The sequence below is a fragment of the Trichosurus vulpecula genome, chromosome 4 (genome assembly GCF_011100635.1).
Source record: "Trichosurus vulpecula isolate mTriVul1 chromosome 4, mTriVul1.pri, whole genome shotgun sequence".
In the NCBI taxonomy this organism is placed as follows: Eukaryota; Metazoa; Chordata; class Mammalia; order Diprotodontia; family Phalangeridae; genus Trichosurus; species Trichosurus vulpecula.
In genome coordinates this window covers 96,471,922-96,490,279 of record NC_050576.1, presented here as the reverse complement: position 1 = coordinate 96,490,279, position 18,358 = coordinate 96,471,922, and the positions used below count along the sequence as shown (strand labels likewise).

Here is an 18,358-nt window from a genome sequence, read left to right as displayed (position 1 = left end):
GATAGGACTCCACCTATTTTTCCAAGTAGTTTATATAGTATTAGAACTAATTGTTCTTTAAAACTTTGTTAGAATTCGCTTGTGAACCCATCTGGCCCTGAGGATTTTTTCTTAAGGAATTCACTGATGGCTTGTTCAAACTCTTTTTCTAAGATGGGGTGATCTAAGTATCCTATTTCCTCTTTTATTAATCTGGGCAATTTTAGAATATATTCATCAATTTTTCTTGGATTGTCAGGTTTATTGGTATATAATTAAGAAAAGTATTTCCTATTGCTTCAATTTCCTCTTCATTTGTGGTGAATTCACCCTTTTCATTTTTGATACTGGAAATTTGGCTTTTTTTTTTAAAAAAATCTAACTAGCCAATGGTATAAAATCAGCCTTATTTTCCCCCCATAAAACCATGTCCAATTTTTATTAATTAGCTCAATAGCTTTCTTACATTCAATTTTATTAAGTGTACCATTGGTTTTCAGAATTTCCAATTTGGTGCTTAGCTAAGGATTTTAAATTTGTTAATTTTCTAGGTTTTTTTTAGTTGCATGATCAATTCATCAATCTATTCTTTCTTTTTTTATTGATGTAAGAATTTAGAGAAATAATTTTTCCCTAAGTACTGCTTTGGGTGCATTCCATAAATTTTGGTGTATTGTCTCATTGCTATCATTCTCTTTAATGAAATTATTGATTTGTTTCTATTATTTGTTGTTTGACCCACTCATTCTTTAGGACTAGATTATTTAATTTCCAATTAATTTTTAGTATATCTTTTCATGGCCCCTTATTACATATAATTTTTATTACATCATGATCTGAAAAGGATGCATATAATATTTCTGCCTTTCTGTATTAGATTGTGAGGTTTTTATGTCTCTAATACATGGTCAGATTTTGTGTAGATGCTATGTACTATTGAAAAAATGTTATATTTTTTTCTATCCCCATTCAATTTTCTCCAGAGGTCTACCATATCTAACATTTCTAAAATTCTGTTTACCTACTTATCATCTTTCTTGTTTATTCTGTGATTAAATTGATCTAGTTCTGAGACAGGAAAGTTGAGATCCCCCACTAGCATAGTTTTGCTGTTTATTTCTTCCTATAACTCATTTAACTTCTCTTCTAAGAATTTGGATGCTATACCCCTTAATGAATATGTGTTTAGTATTGATATTATTTCATTGTCTAAAGTACCTTTTTACCAAGATGTGTGCTTCCTTCTTTATCTCATTAATTAAATCTTTCTTTTGCTTTTGCTTTGTCTGACATCATGAGTGTTACCTCTGTTTTTTAAACTTCAGCTGAAGCATTATAGATTATGTTACAGTCTCTTATCTTTACTCTATGTGTGTTTCTCAGCTTCAAATGTGTTTCTTATAAGCAGCATATTGTAGGATTCTGGTTTTTAATCCACTCTGCTATCCATTCCTGCTTTATGGGAGAGTTCATCTCATTCACATTCAGTTATGATTACTTTGTATTTCCTTCCACCCTATTTTTCCTCTTGCTTATTCTTCTCTCCTTCTTTTTGCCCTTGCCCTCCTCACTACTGTTTTGCCTCTGACCATCACCTCCCCCAATCTTCCCTCCCTTCTGTCCCCCACCCTTTACTCAACCCCTCACCTCATACTGCCATAGAGGATAGGGTAGATTTCTATACCCAATTGATTACATATATTATTTTCTCTTTTAGACTGTTCTGATGAGAGTAAAGTTCAAGTGATGTCTCTCCACTGTAATAGGTCTTTTGTGCTTTTCCATGAGAGATAATTTACCCCATTCTGTGTTTGTCTTAGATCATAGTATTGCTGAGAAGAGCTAGGTCTATCAAAGTTGGTTATCTGCACAGTGTTGCCCTTACTGTGTACAATGTTGTCCTGGTTCTCCTCACTTGATTCAGCATCAGTTTATGTAAGTCTTTCCAGGTTTTTCTCAATCCTGCCTGCTCATCATTTCTTATAGAACAATAGTATTCCATTACATACATATATCACAACTTGTTCAGCCATTCCTCAATTGATGGGCATCCCTTCAATGTCCAATTCTTGGCCACCATGAAAAGAGCTGTTATAAATATTTTTGTATATGTAAGTCCTTTCCCTCCTTTTTTAATCTCTTTAGGATACAGACCTAGTAGTGCTATTGCTGGATCCAAGGGCATACATTACAAATTGTTCTCCAGAATGGTTGGATCAGTTCACAACTCCATTAATGATGCTTTAGTGCTCCAATTTTCCCACATCTTCTTCAACATCTATCGCTGTCCTGTTTTGTCATGTTAGCCAATCTGATAGGTGTGATGTGGTACCTCAGAGTTGTTTCAATTTGCACTAATCAATAATGAATTAGAGTATTTTTTCATAAGACTATAGAAAGCTTTAATTTCTTCATCCAAAAAACTGTCTATTATATCCTTTGACCCTTTATCAATTGGAGAATGACTAGTATTTTTTATAAATTTGACTCAGTTCTCTCTATATTTTAGAAATGAGGCCTTTCTCAGAGACACTGGCTGTAAAAATCCTTCCCCAGCTTTCTGCTTTCCTTATAATCTTGGTTGCATTGGCTTTGTTTGTGCAAAACCTTTTTAATTTAATGTAATCAAAATTATTTGTTTTGCATTTCATAATGTTCTTTTTGATCATAAATTTTTCCCTTCTCCATAGATCTAACAAGTAAACTATTCCTTGCTCTCCTAATTTGCTTATAGTTTCACCCTTTATGTCTTAATCATGTACCCATTTTGGCCTTATCTTGGTATATGGTGTAAGATGTTGGTCTATGCCTAGTTTTTGCCAAACCATTTTCCAGTTTTCCCAGAAGTTTTTGTCAAATCATGAGTAATTATCCTAGAAGCTGGGGTCTTTGACTTTATAAAACAGTAGATTATTGTAGTCACCAACCACCATATAGTTGACTACCGTCTTGTGTACCTAACCTATTCCATTGATCTACCACTTTATTTCTTAGCCAGTTCCAAGTCGTTTTGATGATTGCTGCTTTATAGTACAGTTTAGTATTTGGTATGGCTAATCTGCCTTCCCTTGCATTTCTTTTCATTAAGTCCCTCGATGTTCCAGACCTTTTGTTCTTCCAGATGAATTTTGTTATTTTTTTCTAGCTCTATAAAATAATTTTTTGGTAGTTTGATTGGTATGACACTAAATAAGTCAATTAATTTAGGTAGAATTGTCATTTAATTATATTAGCTCAGCCTACCCATAAGCAACTGATATTTAGATCTGACTTTATTTGTGGGAAAATTGTTTTGTAAAATTGTGTTCATATAGCCCCTGGCTTTGTCTTGACAGGTAGACTCCCAAATATTTTATATTGTCTACAGTTACTTTAAATGGAATTTCTCTTTCTATCTTTTGCTGCTGGACTTTGTTAGTACTATATAGAAATGATTTATGTGGGTTTATTTTATATCCTGCAACTTTGTTAAAGTTGTTAATTATTTCAAGTAGTTTTTTAGTTGATTCACTAAGTATACCATCATATCATCTTCAGAGTGATAGCTTTACTTCCTCATGGCCTGTTTTAATTCCTTCATTTTTTTCTTCTCTTATTGCTAAAACTAACATTTCTAGTATAATATTGAATAATAGTATTGATAATGGACATCTTTGTTTCATCCTGATCTTATTGGGGATGCTTCTAGCTTGTCCTCATTACATGTAATGCTTGCTGATGGCTTTAGATAGATGCTACTTATCATTTAAGGAAAACTTCATTGATTCCTATGCTCTCTAGTGTTTGTAATAAGAATGGGTGCTGCATTTTTGTCAAAAGCTTTTTCCTGCATCTATTGAGATAATCATATGTTTTCCATTAATTTTATTATTGATATGGTCAACTATGCTGATAGTTTTCCTAATATTAAATCAGACATACATTCCTGGTATAAATCTCACCTGGTCAGAGTGTATTTTGCTTGTGATAAGTTGCTGTCTTCTTTTTGCTAATATTTTACTTAATTTTTTGCATCAATATAAATCAGGGAAATTGGTCTATAAGTTTCTTTCTCTGTTTTGACTCTTTCTAGTTTATGTATCAGCACAATATTTGTATCATAAAATGAATTTGGTAGGAATCCTTCTTTGCTTATTTTCCCAAATAGTTTATATACAGGGTGTTCCTAAAGTCTGGACACATAGGCAAAAATGCATATTTTCAAAAAATGAAATGAATGAAATTTTCAACAACATTTTATTTAATTGGAATATTAACAAATAACATCTTCAATATTATTTCCATCATTTGCGATGCAAAGGTTGCAAGATTCATGTGAACTTGATGCAATAACTCCACATTGCTGTCAATTGCCTATGTGTCCAGACTTTGGGAACACCCTGTATATTGGAAATTAGAATTCACTTGTAAATCCATCTGACTCTGGCTGTTTTTTCTTAGTGTGTTCATTGATGGCTTGTTCAATTTCTTTTTCTGAAATGGAGTTATTTAAGTATTCTATTTTCTCTCCTGTTAATCTGGGCAATTTATATTTTTATAAATATTCATCCATTTCACTTGGATTGTCAGATTTATTGGTATAAGGGTGGGAAAAATAACTCCCAACTATTCTTTTAATTTCCTCTTCATTGGTAGTGAATTCACCCTTTTCACTTTTGATACTGGTAATTTGGTTTTCTTCTTTCTTTCTTTAATCAAATTAGCCAAAGGTTTATCTATTTTATTGGTTTCTTTTCATGAAACCATCTCTTAGTTTTATTTATTAGTTCAATAATTTTCTTAATTTCAGTATTATTAATCTCTCCTTTGATTTTTAGAATTTCTAATTTGATATTTAATTGGAGACTTTTAATTTTTTCTTTTTTCTACCTTTTTTTAGTTGCATGCCCAATTCATTTACCTCCCTGTTCTCTATTTTATTCATGTAAGCACTTAAAGATATAAAATTTCCCTTAAGAACTGCTTTAGCTGCATCCCACTTATAATCCTGCAAATGAAAGCTTTATTTGAGATACTTAAATGTAAAGATTTCTCCCTCAGATACCCATTTGCTTTCTAATTTTGACTATATTTTTTGTTTTAAAAAAACCTTTTCAAATTTACACAAACAAAATTGTCCATGGTATCTTCTTTGGTTTTCTTTATCACTTGTTTGGTCCTGAGCTCTTCTTCAGCTATAGACCTGAAAGGTAGTTTCTTTCATGATCCTCTCATTTACTTTTGATGTCACTTTTTACATCCAAGATACATATCCATTTAATGTTTGTCTTGGTATACAGTGCGATAGGTAGTCTACACCTAATTTCTGCCAGAATGCTTTCCAGTTTTTCCAATAGTTTTTGCCCATATAGTGAGTCCTTATCCCAAGAAATGAGGTCTTTGGGTTTATCAGATATTATTATAATATGTTCATTTGTTTTTGGTATGTTCTACTCATTGATCTCTCTATTTTTAACTAGTCCCAAATCATTTTAATTATTACTGTTTTGTAGCAGAGTTTGAAATCTGGTATTGCTAGACCGCCTTCTTACTTTGGTTTAGCTTCAGTAAATTCAATCATATGGCACTGAAGAAGTAAGGTAATTTAGGTAGTTTTATCACTTTTATTATGTGGTATGGACTGATTCAGTAACAACATTTCTTCAATGACTAATTTTGTATTTATTTCTTCAAGTAATGCTTGGTAGTTTGATTTGTATATTTCCAGTATTTTTCTTTGCAGGGAGAATCACAAAAATTTTATGTATTGTATATACATTTTCATTGAATTTGTCTTTCTGCTTCTTCCTGCTGGATTTTGTGGGTAATATGCAGGAAAATAAATTATTTTGTGGATCTATTTTATATTCTGCAACTCTGTTGAATTTATTGTCCCAATTAATTCTTTATTTGATTCTTTAGGGGTTTATAAGTAAAGTATCATCTGCAATTTTGTTTTCTCTTTACTCATGCTTATTCCTTCAATAAGAAATGTTCCTTCCAGCCCTTTTGCTATAGGTAGCATTTCTATTATTATCTTAAATACAAGGTGTGACATTGGCATTAGGTGATCAGGTATACACCTGATGTTATTGGAAGATCCTCTAACCTTTGTCTTTTACATATAATGTACATTTTGTTTTTAGATACATGTTATTCACTTTGCTAAATAATTATCCACTTATTCTTTTCCTTTCTAGTTTTTCCCTCCATAAATGTTTTTTCATATTGTCAAATGTCTTTACAGCATCTATTGATATGATCATATATTTACATTTACAGACTTCGTTATGTTAGACTAACCCTGAAATCCTGGTATAAATCCAAACCGATCAAGTGTATAATCATTCTAATATGCTGACATAGTCTATTTGTTAATATTTTATTTAAAAGTTTTATATCAATGTTCATTAGAGATATTGGTCCATAATTTTCTTTTTCTGTTTGTCTTTCCCTGGTTTAAGTATCAATACCATATTTTTGTCATTAAAAGAGAATTGAAGTGTGCCTTCATTTATTAGCTAAAAAGCATTTTGTGTGATACAAGAATTATTTATTGAATAGTTGTTTATTTTTTCTTTGAATATTTATTATTTCTCTTCACATACCTTGAACCTTTTGCTTTTTTTTGTTTTTTTTTTTTGTGGGGGGCAGGGAAATTGGGGTTAAGTGATTTGCCCAAGGTCACACAGCTAGTACATGTGTCAAGTTTCTGAGGTCAGATTTAAACTCAGGTCCTCCTGACTCCAGGGCTGGTGCTCTACTCACTGTACCACCTAGCTGCCCCCTTGAACCTTTTAAGAACACTCATAGCTGGATCAATTATTTTCTGCTATTAGATTATTTTAAAAATTATTTCTTTTTTAACCTGGATATTCTATTTTTCGTAACTATTTAACCACATTCTCTAAGTTAACAGATTTTTTACTTTATAGTTGGGAAAATAGTTCCTGATAGTTGCCTTTATTTTTCTTCAGTTGTGAGTTTTTCTTTTTAATGTTTGATATGAAAATTTGGTTTTCCTCTGTCCTTAAAAACACATTTCAAATTAGTTTAAAAAAGCCTTTCTTGTTTTACCTTATCCATTTAATGTGTTTTTCACTTTCATTAACTTTATTATTGTCTTTTGATTTTCAGAATTTCTATTTTTTTTTGGTTAGTTAGAGCTTTAAAATTTGTTGTAATTCTAAATTGTTTTTTTTTATTTTTGTGAATGCCTTATTAGATTATTTGTTACTTCTCCTCTTTTTTAGATTGAAGCATTTAAAAATGCCAAATTTCCCTTAGGATCATGTTAGCCATGCCCACAAGTATGCTTTATTGTGACATTTTTGCCATTTTAAAATGAAATAATGTAATATTTCTGTAATATATTCATTAAGTTATAAATCCTTTGGAATTAAGTTTCTAATGTCTATGGCAATATATACTAAATTTTTGTAATGGTGACATCCACAGAGAAGGGGTATGTAAACTGCTTTCTGTTCCCATTCAGTTAATTGCTTAGCTTAACAATTAATATTTCTCTGTTATTTAAAACTGATTTTATTTATATGAAAAGTTTTTTAAAAAAATAATTTTGTTTATATATTTTCTGGATTCATTTTGGCAGGTGTACTCCCAAGAATTTTATACTATCTAGTGTCATTTTAAATTCATTAGGTTTTACTATTTCTTCTTGTAGAGGTTTGTTTGTGATATATAGCAATGCTGATGATTTATGTGCATAATTTATATCCTGCTACTTTGGTAAAATTGTTAATCGTTTTGACTAACATTTTTAGTTGAGTCTTTGAGAGTTTCCAAATACATCATCATATCATTTACAAAAAGAGATAGTTTTATTATTTAATTCCCTATTCTGATTCTTTCTATTTCTTTTTCTTCTCTTGTTGCTATGATTTTCAATACAATATTGAATGATATTGATGACAATAGGTATCCTTGTTTCACACCTGGTCTTACTGGGAAGGCTTCTAGCTTATGTCCATAACAAATAATGCTTACTGGTGCTTTTAGAAAAGTGCTTTTTATAAATTTAAGGAAAAATCTATTTACACCAATACTTTCAACTTTTTTTTAAATAGAAATGAGTTTTGTACTTTGTTAAAAGCTTTTTCAGCATCTTTATAATTGATATAATCAATTGCATTAAAAATTTTCCTTATGTTAAACCATCCCAGAATTCCTGGTATAAATCCTACTTGATCATAATGTATAATCTTTGTAATATATTGTCATCGTTTTACTGATATTATATTTAGGAGTTTTAGATCCATATTCATTAATGAATTTTTATATAATTTTCTTTTTCTGTTTTTACTCTTCTTGGTTTAGGTATCAGTATCATATTTGTTTCATAAAAAGAATTTGGTAGGATGCCTTCTTTGCTTATTATTCCAAATAATTTATTTAATATTGGAATTAGTTGATCTTTCAATGTTTGATAGAATTTACTTGTAAATCCATCTGTTCTTGGTGCTTTTTACTTAGGAAGTTCATTTATGGCTTGTTCAATTTCTTTTTTTTTGAAAATAAGTCTATTTAGATATTCTATTTCCATGTCTGCTAATCTAGATAATTTATATTTTTGTTAATATCCTTCCATTTCACTTAAATTGTTAAACTTATTGGCATATAATTGGGCAAAATAGCTCCTTGCAATCGCTTTAATTTCATCTTTGTTGGTGATATATTCACCCTTTTCATTTTTAATACTAGTGATGTGATTTTCTTCTCTCTTTTTCAAACTCAAATTAACCAATTGTTTATTTTTATTGTTTTTTCATAAAACCAACTCCTAGTTTTACTCATTAATTAAATGGTTTTTATGCAAAATTTTATTAATCTCACCCTTAATTTTTGTGATTTCCAATTTAGTGTTTAATTGGGCATTTTGTTTTTCTTCTAGCTTTTTAAATTGCTCTTTCTCTGTTTTATTGATGTGAGGATTTAGAGATATAATTTTTCCTCTGATCACTGCTTTTGCTGTATACCATAGGTTTAAAAATAATAATAATTTCATTATTATCATTCTCTTTAATGAAATTAAAGATTGTTTTTATGGTTTGTTCTTTAACTTGATCATTCTTTAAGATTTAGTTTGTCTCCAATTAATTTTCAATCTATGTCTCTGTAGTCCTTTATTAAATACAGTTTTATTACATTTTGATATACTTTTAATATTTTAGGTCTTTTGCTTTTAATTATAAAATTTTTAATGTACTAATATATGGTTAACCTTTGTAAAGGTACCACTGAGAAAAAGGTGTATTCCTTTCTATTTCCCTTAAATTCTCTCCAGATATCTGTAGTATTATAAGCCACATTTCAAGGGCCAAGAGGAGTGCTAAGGCTTGTGACTGCACAGGATAGAGGTCCTTTCTTGGGTAAAGACCAGAGCACAGGGCAGAAGAGCAGTGACCATACCTCCCCTTAGAACATCCCAACTTGAAAGCAGTGAAAAATTACAGACCCCATTAAAAGAGCTATGAAAACAGCAGCACAAAAAAACCAAGGCTTGGGACAGGGCCTTCCTTATCCTGAGAGAAGGGCTCAACTTTAACATAAAGTTAAAAGTTAAGCAATATGGAGGTGGAGGGGAAGGAAAGATGGAGAGGACACAAAATTAAAAGTTTTCAAATTAGTTTTAAATATTAAAAAAAAAACAAAATCAAAACCAAGATATTGTTCTACAGCTTTGCCCTAAAGGATCACATCAATAAAAAAACAACAACAAACAAGCAGTGACATCACTGTGTCCTTCAGGATGTTTTTGTTTCTACTCAGAATAAAGTCCAGCCATTCCTGAAGCCAGGACCAGTTAGCAGAAAGGCTTTTCCTCACTGGCCTTTTGGAGATCAGAGTTTTCTGTACACCTCAGGATAAGTAGGAAGAAGAGGCCTAAGGCACAAAGATTCCTCTTTAATATCTTAATATACTTCAGTCTCAGAAGAAAATCAATTGAATTGTTCTGAAGTTGAGTGAGGGCAACAAGGGCTCCTCTCTCAGAAATTCCCAAAAGTATACCAAACTGATACAATCCTTTGGTGTTATTCTTCTGTTATATAGCTCTTCACATACTTTAAGAAAGCAATCATGTATCTCAAAGTCTTTTGCTAGAAAAGTGTCATTAGTTCCTTTAATCAAGACTTGTAAGCCAGGATTTTGATGCCTACCAATATCTTAGTCATCCTCTGGTGGACAGGGTCCAGTTTATTTTTATTTTTTGCTGGGCAATCAGGGTTTATTGACTTGCCCAGGGTCACACAGCTTGTACTTCCTAAGATAGACTGCCTAGAACTGAGCACAATATTCCAGATGTGATCAGAACAAGACAGAACACAACGAGTCTATCATGTCCTATGTTCCCTCTATTAAAGAAGACTGAGGTGTCCATATAAGTTGTGAGGAAGGTGCTGATGTACATTAGTAGATGGAGTTATTCACTGGAAATTGCCTAAAATGATGAAACAAGAAGTCTGGTCAAAAAGAAAATGGACCAATTATCTTTCGTGGCTGCCAAATTGCATTGCATTTCTGCATCCTCTACTTCTCAGAATCCTTAGTTTCCTTTCAAGCTCAGATAAGATTCAACCTGTTTTACATAGACTTTCTAAACCTCCTCGGTTAAGTCACCTTTTCTCAATTATTTTGTATTATCATTTGCATACATGTAATATTCATCCCCCTTTCCCCTCCTGCAACATTCTTTTTTTCTTTTTATCAATTTATTTTTAGTTTTCAACATTCACTTCCACAAGATTTAGAGTTCCAAATTTTCTCCACATCCCTCCCTGTGAGCAGAATGGCCTTTGTTGCCTGCTGCTTCTCTTCCGGGGCAGGAAGCCCAGAGACCCATGCCTGGGAGCAGAGAACTTCCTGTTTGACGATTCATGGGGCTGGCTGAGGGGAGGTGTTGACTCCAGAGCCACGCCCTATTGGTGTTAACCTAGTCTATGTGGATGTGAACCTCCCAGGGTCCTAGGGTGAGGGGCCCACTCAAGAACCAATCGACCGTGGTCATTCAGGTTGCTCTTGATGATGTCAAAAACTCTATAAGAGGAGAGAAGACAGCTTGAAGAGCCCTTTTTTTTTCTTCTTTCCATTGGAGCAAGAAGCGCCTACAGCTGAAGCTGAAGCAGGAGCTGCCGGTAGCAGAGCTGATCCACGTGTGGACCGAGGAGTGCCGAGCAAGGACTCAAGGTCAGTGAGTAATCTTCTTACCATAGAGGGGAAGCATGTATACGATTTTGCTTTATACCATCATGCTTCTCTGTGGCCTCCTGGTTACTCTTGTGAGGCGGACTTATTGGGCCTGGAAGCTTTTGATCAAAATATCAAAATGGGGACACTGGTTCATGGGTCTGTTACTGTGGAGCTTGAATAAATGCTTTAATTCTTCTGCCTTCTACTTAGAGAATTCCTTATATCCTGCGGTTCTGAACCTTTCAGGCATATATATGACTCTCTTTGAAATCAAATATTCTGCCTTCATAATACTCTCACCCCTACTCCAAGACAGCGTGCATTGTGATTACCCCTTCCCCAAATCAGCTGTCCCTTCTATCACCCCCAATCTCTTCTCTTATCCCCTTTCCTTCTATTTTCCTATAGGGAAAGATAGATTTCTATAGCCTATTACCTGCATATCTTATTTCCCAGTTGCATGTAAAAACAATTTTTAACACTTGTTTTAAAAATTTTAAAAATTTGTTTTAAAATCATTGAGAAGAAATTTGATATAGGTTATACATGTATAGTCATGCAAAACACTTCTGTAACAGTCATATCCCACCCCCTATTTATTCTATTTTCTCCTTTGACACTGTCCCTCCTTAAAAGTATTTGATTCTGATTTACCCCCTCTCCCAATCTGCCCTCCCTTCTATCATTCCTCCCTTTCTTATCCCCTTCTCCCCACTTTCCTGTAGGGTAAGAAAGGTTTTCATACCTAATTGAGTGTGTATGTTATTCCTTCCTTAAGCAAAATCTTATGAGAGTGAGGTTCACTCATTCCTCCTCACCTCCCTACTCTTTGCCTCCATTGTGAAAGCATTTTCTTGCCTTTTTATGTAAGATAATTTACTTCATTCTTCTTCTCCCTTTCTCCTTTTCCCAGTACATTCCTCTCTCACCTCTTAATTTTATTTTTAGATATCATCACTTTATATTCAATATATATTCCCTCCAACAACCCTAATACTGAGGAAGTCCTCAAGAGTTACAAATATCAACTTTCCATGCAGGAATGTAAAAAATTCAACTTTAAAAAGTTCTTATGATTTTTCTTTTCTATTTACCTTTTTATGCTTCTCTTGATTCTTGTATTTGAAAGTCACATTTTCTATTCAGTTCTGGTATTTTCATCAAGAATGCTTGAAAGTCCTCTATTTCATTGAAGGTCCATTCCCCCCACCTCCCCCAAATGATTATACTCAGTATTGCTGGGTAGGTAATTCTTGGTTTTAATCTTAGCTCCTTTGCCCTCTACAATATCATATTCCAAGCCCTTTGATCCCCTAATGTAGAAGTTGCTAAATCTTGTGTTATCCTGATTGTGTTTCCACCATACTTAAATTGTTTCTTTCTGGCTGCTTGCAATATTTTCTCCTTGACCTGGGAACTCTGGAATTTGGCTACAATAGTCCTAGGAGGTTTCCTTTTGGTATCTCTTTCAGGAGGTGATTCGTGGATTCTTTCCATTTCTATTTTACCCTCTGGTTCTAGAATATCAGGGAAGTTTTCCTTGATAATTTCTTGAAAGATGATGTCTAGGCCCTTTTTTTGATGGCTTTCAGGTAGTCCAATAATTTTTAAATTATCTCTCCTGGATGTATTTTCCAGGTAAGTTGTTTTTCCAATGGGATATTTCACATTATCTTCTATTTTTTCATTCTTTTAGTTATGTTTTATAGTTTCTTGATTTCTCATAACATCATTGGCTTCCATTTGCTCCATTTTAATTTTTAAGGACTTATTTTCTTCTGTGAGCTTTTGGACTTCCCTTTTCCATTTGGTCAATTCTGCTTTTTAAGGCATTCTTCTCCTCATTGGCTTTTTGGAGCTCTTTTGACATTTGGGTTAGTCTATTTTTTAAGGTGTTAGTTTCTTCAACATTTTTTTGGGTCTCCTTTAGCAAGCTGTTGACTTTTTTTTCATGATTTTCTTGCATCCCTCTCATTTCTCTTCCCAATTTTTCCTCTACTTCTCTTACTTGATTTTCTTGTTTTCATGGGTTTTCTCACATCATTCTCATTTCTCTTCCCAATTTTTCCTCTACTTCTCTAACTTGCTTTTCCAAATGCTTTTTGAGCTCTTCCATGGCCTGAGACCAGTTCATGTTTTTCTTGGAGGCTTTTGATGTATTCTCTTTGACTTTGTTGACTTCTTCTGGCTGTATGTTTCTGTCTTCTTTGTCACCAAAGAAAGATTCCAAAGTCTGAGACCGAATCTGAGGGCGTTTTCGCTCCCTGGCCATGTTCCCAGCCAACTAACTCGACCCTTGAGTTTTTTGTCGGGGTATGACTGCTTGTAGAGTAAAGAGTACTTTGTTCCAAGCTTGAGGGGATGTGGTGTTGTTTTCAGAGATATTACAGCCAGCTTTGCCACACCAGCACTCCTCTTTCCCCAAGAACCCCCAACCTCACTGGACTCAGATCTTATGCAGGCTCTGACTCCTGCTCTGATCTGCCACTTAATTCCTCCCACCAGGTGGGCCTGGCACCAGAAGCAACTGCAGTTGTAGTTCCTTTAGCTGCCCCACCTGCACTACCCCCAGGGTGGTGGCTGAACCAGGAACTCCTTCTTTCACTCTATCCCCTGCAGCTTTTCCCAGTAACCTCCTCTGTTATCTTTGCAGTTCTAGAGTTTGTTCAGAGCCATTTTTTATAGGTTTTTGGAGGCACTTGTCAGGGAACTCATGCAAGTCCCTGCTTTACAGCTGCCCTCTTAATTGATTTTCAAAATCCTTTTTGAGCTCTTCCATGGCCTGTGACCAATTAGTATTTTTCTTGGGGGCTTTGGATGTAGGAGCTTTGTCTTTCTTGTCTTCTTCTGGTTGTGTGTTTTGATCTTCCTCGTCACCAAAAAAGTATTCTATAGTCTGATTTTTTCCCGGCTATTTGCTCATTTTCCTAGCCAATTACTTGACTATTTAGCTCTTTGTTGAGGTAGTTTTTGGTTCCAGTGTTGAGAGTGTACTGTCCCAAGCTTCAGTGATGTTGTGCAGCTGTTTTCAGAGATATTTTTAGGGACCCGTAAATTTTCAGTTCTTCTAAGGTCATGTGATCAAAGGACAGATGTTTACTCCTCTGCTTGTCTGTGCTCTGGTCTGTGAGTGACCAGAAGCATTCTTTTCTGCCTTGGAACTGTGAGGAGGATACCCTCTGCACTGGTGCCACAAGGTCTGCCACACCAGCGCTCATCCCAGGAGTACCACCCAGGATTGCCACCCAGATTGAAACATGGGCAAAGTAAGAGAATCCTGCCTCAGCACCAGCAAAGAGATCCCTGCAATGACCCTGATCAGCTGCTTGATCCCTGCACCATCTATCCAAGAGCTCCAGCCACTGCCACTGCTGCCACCACTGGGACCCTGAGGCTGGGGCTGGACCTTCCTCTTCTCTCACCCAGGTCCTGCCAGATCTTTCCTACTGACCTTCTAAATTGTCTTTGGCATTTGTGGGTTGAGAAGTCTGTAAACTACCACAATTTCCAGTGATTCAGTTCCCTGAGGCCTGCTCCTGCCATGTCTGTGCTCTTCTCTCGGAATGGTACCACAGACCTTTACTGTCAACCTTCCATGTTGTCTTGGGCTGGAAATTTGTTTCATTATTCACTTTGTGGATTCTGCTTTTCTATAATTTGTTTAGAGCCATTTTACAGGTATTTGGAAGCATTTGGAAGAGAGCTCAAGCAAGTCCTTGCTTTTACTCTGCCATCTTGTCGTGCAATATTCTTTAAGGGTTAAGATGTTCCTTAGTGTTTGTACTACCAGTGGTTATATAGGGCTGTGCTCAATCCTTATTGAATTGAATATAAAAATATTAAACTAGCAATATATTAAAAAATGAACTATTTTATGTGATGTACAATCTAGCTGTGTTTCTTCTTAATTGTCATTGTAAAGTTGTTTTGAACCTAAGTTTATAGATTTAAATTTATTCCTATTAAATTTAATCTGAATGGATTTAATCTGATGGTTAATTGAGTGAAGCATTTTCAAGATCCCAGTTCTCTCATTTAACATGTTAATTACAAATTTAATAAACATGTCATCTATGTCCTTAACCAAGTCATTAATTAAAATGGTGCTGAGCATGTGGCCAGGACAGATCCCCGAAGCACTCAATTAGAGACTAATTTTCAAGCTGATAGCCATCCATTCATAATTAGTTTTTTGTCTGGACATTAAACCAGCTGCAAACCTAACTAACTGAACAATTATGTAGTCCAAAATTCTCTATCTTATTGCCAAGGAGGGATTTTGTCCAGAGGTCTCCCATGCCAGGTAAACTTTACCTTCAGTATACCTGTGACTTATTAGTCTAGTAACCCTGTTAAACAAAGAAATTAAATTGATCTCATAAGGCCTGTTTTTGAGGTAGACATCCTCTTTTTGTAAACATTGCATCTGTTTCTAGATATTCAATAATTTCCCTCTGATGATACATTAAAATATTTTGCTCATAATAAAAGAACATTTTCCTAGTTCATGGCTTGTAGGCTCCACAATTTCAATTAAAAAAAAACCTGGGCTAATATTTGCTTTTCCAGCAGCAACTATCTTATTCTCTATGATCTTCTAAATGTCAAGAACATCTATTAAACATACCAATAAAAGAAAATACTTGCTTTTTTAGACACAATGAACACTTGAATTTTAAACATAACCAAAGGGATTTAAGACCCCCCAAGTCAATTCTCTTCCTCAGAAAAATGCCAATCCCTCCAATTTAGTACACAATAGACACCCTGGCATTTATTCCTTGAGCATGTGGAGAAGTGATGACCCCAGGTAATTAAATAACTCCATGTTTTCTTATAGTGAAGGTTTTATTGATACATATTGACTTTTTTCTTAACTGTTTCATGCTTTAGTTTGTGCAGCTTAAAAAATGAACATGAAGTGGTATCTTTAGACAGTGTATAAGGAAGAAACCATCTCTTAGTGAACAAAGTTAAATCAATTTAACATTTTTGACAAATGAAAAAGGGATTTTTAATCAATTGCAAATAAAATTGAAATATATAAGACAGCAAAATATGTTGTAAAACCTAAGTCATGTCTTCTTATTTTTTTAAAAATTTCTTTATTTATTTTTAGTTTACCACGCACGGTTCTACATAGTTTTGAGTTCCAGTTTTTCTCCCCTCTCTCCCTCCTCCCTCCCCAAGACGGCATGAAGTCTCATATAACTGTCATGTATAACTTCGCATTGAGTTAATTTATGCACTAGTCAAGTCATGGAGAAGAATTTTGACCAATGGAATGAATCATGAGAAAGAAGAAACAGAACCAAAAAAAAAAAAAACAAAAAACCCCAAAAACAAAAACAAAAGAGAAGCAGTCATGTCTTCTTATAATGAGGATTTGTTAAGGCTAATTATTTTTTGGTGGTGGGAGGAGATGGGGAAGGTTGTCAATCACTCATCTTAGAGATTTTGAAGAACAGATGAAATGATAATCTCATTTGAATAGTTCTGCTGTGGTATTCTTAGAAGTGAATTGGGTAGGTTTCCCATTTTTACATGCTGAAGATGACATTAAAAGGTTACAGTAATAAGAATGTGACAAAATAGGAATACATCTCCCATCAGAAAAGCTCAGGACTAGTGTAAAACTCACAATAGTGGAAAAAGTTCTGTTACATACATATAGGATAATTGATTTTCCCTTCTATGCACCTTGCTGTAAATGGAGGTGAACTTGGAGCTTTATGAAATCCCCTTATACATGAAAATTCTGTGTCTTGTCCTGTTCTTAAATAAAGCTTTTCAGAGTCTATCCACTTAAATTCGATGTTATTTTTCATCATCAATTCTTTAGATACTGTACATGGCTCTGAAAGATGAAATGAATATGTATATTATAATTAATGTGTGTACAACTTTACATTTTCTCAAGTAATTGGAATGTAAAAGACATTTCTGAAGTGATAGCGTAAGTCTTTTTCTCCTCTTCTATTCACAATGCTGAATAATATATTAAATTCTGAATAATAACACATGATCAGAGCTTCAACCAGTCTGGGTGGTGGCTTTTTCTCTACTCCCAACATCTAAAAGAAGATGTGTTTCCTTCCTACAGCAGTTCAGTGACTACCACCCTGTGTTTTTCAGTCCATACCCAAATTAGAGTGGGGAAAAAAGGCTGGGCCTGAGAGAGGGTAAGGGAGCAGGGTTATAGGTAATTTTGTTGTTCTGTAGTGATTTGAATCTTGTCCAACACTTAATGACCCCGTCGGGGGTTTTCTTGGCAAAGATACTAGAGTTGTTTGCTCTTTCCTTCTCCAGTTCATTTTACAGATGAGGAAGCTGAGGCAAACAAGGTTAAGTGATTTGCCCACGGTTACACAGAAAGTAAGTATCTGAGGTTGGAGTTGAACTCAGGTCTTTCTGACTCCAGGCCCAGAGCTCTGTCCAGTAAACCACTTAACTATCCATGTTGTAGGTATTGATATATGGATGAGAAGAAGCTTGGGGAGACAAAAAGGGTAACAGCCTATTCTTTCTTCATGTTTCAGACTATCCTTCTTAGAACTTACCTACCTGTGATTAATTCCCACCCCAGACCTCATCAAACTGAATGTGCCCCAGCTGCTAGAATTCTTTCTTTTTTGTTTTGAAGCATCTACTTCAAGATAATTCTCTCTGATTTAGATATTTCCATTCTCACATAAATTTCTCATTCCATACACTTTCACATTTGGTCATATAGCTTTGAACCAGGAAATTTGTATACCTGAATAAATTGTGGTTCCATTCTGGCATCTTTATTCCTAAACTCACTTTGCTCCTTTTGAATAATTGGATACTGATACAATTACCAGGACATGGTTGTACTATGGTTGTTTCTTTTTGAGAAATATAGGACTGTTTGTGTCTTGATGGTTTGCTAGAGTGAACACAATCTTTTTCTGAGGATCAGGAAGGGATCTTGTTAACTCTGGGCTAACTTCAGGCAGGCAAATCCTCCCTATAAGGAGTTAGATTTTGCCTGGTGGATACTACTGAAAGCTATGCTGTTAACATGTAGTATAAGTCCTTCCCAGAGAAACTTCTGCTTATTATTTCAAATGTTCATGCCTTAGTCTCTTGGGAGAAATTCTGCCTTTGGCAATAAGGCAAGGGAAAAATGAAAGGAATCAGTAAGAAGAAAGAAGAAAAGCTACAGATG

At 34.3% G+C, this 18,358-nt stretch overlaps 1 protein-coding gene across 2 annotated transcripts in view; it reads right to left on the bottom strand.

Moving 5' to 3' along the window:
- Positions 1-16,539: 16,539 nt before the first annotated feature.
- LOC118846205 (complement factor H-related protein 2-like) overlaps positions 16,540-18,358 on the bottom strand; it is a 35,229-nt gene continuing 33,410 nt past the window's right edge. For both annotated transcript variants that reach the window (XM_036754498.1, XM_036754497.1), the window contains one exon: positions 16,540-17,023. In XM_036754498.1, the coding sequence (XP_036610393.1) occupies positions 16,827-17,023 (197 nt within the window). In that variant the 3' untranslated portion in view covers positions 16,540-16,826. The remainder of the gene's footprint in view (positions 17,024-18,358) is intronic.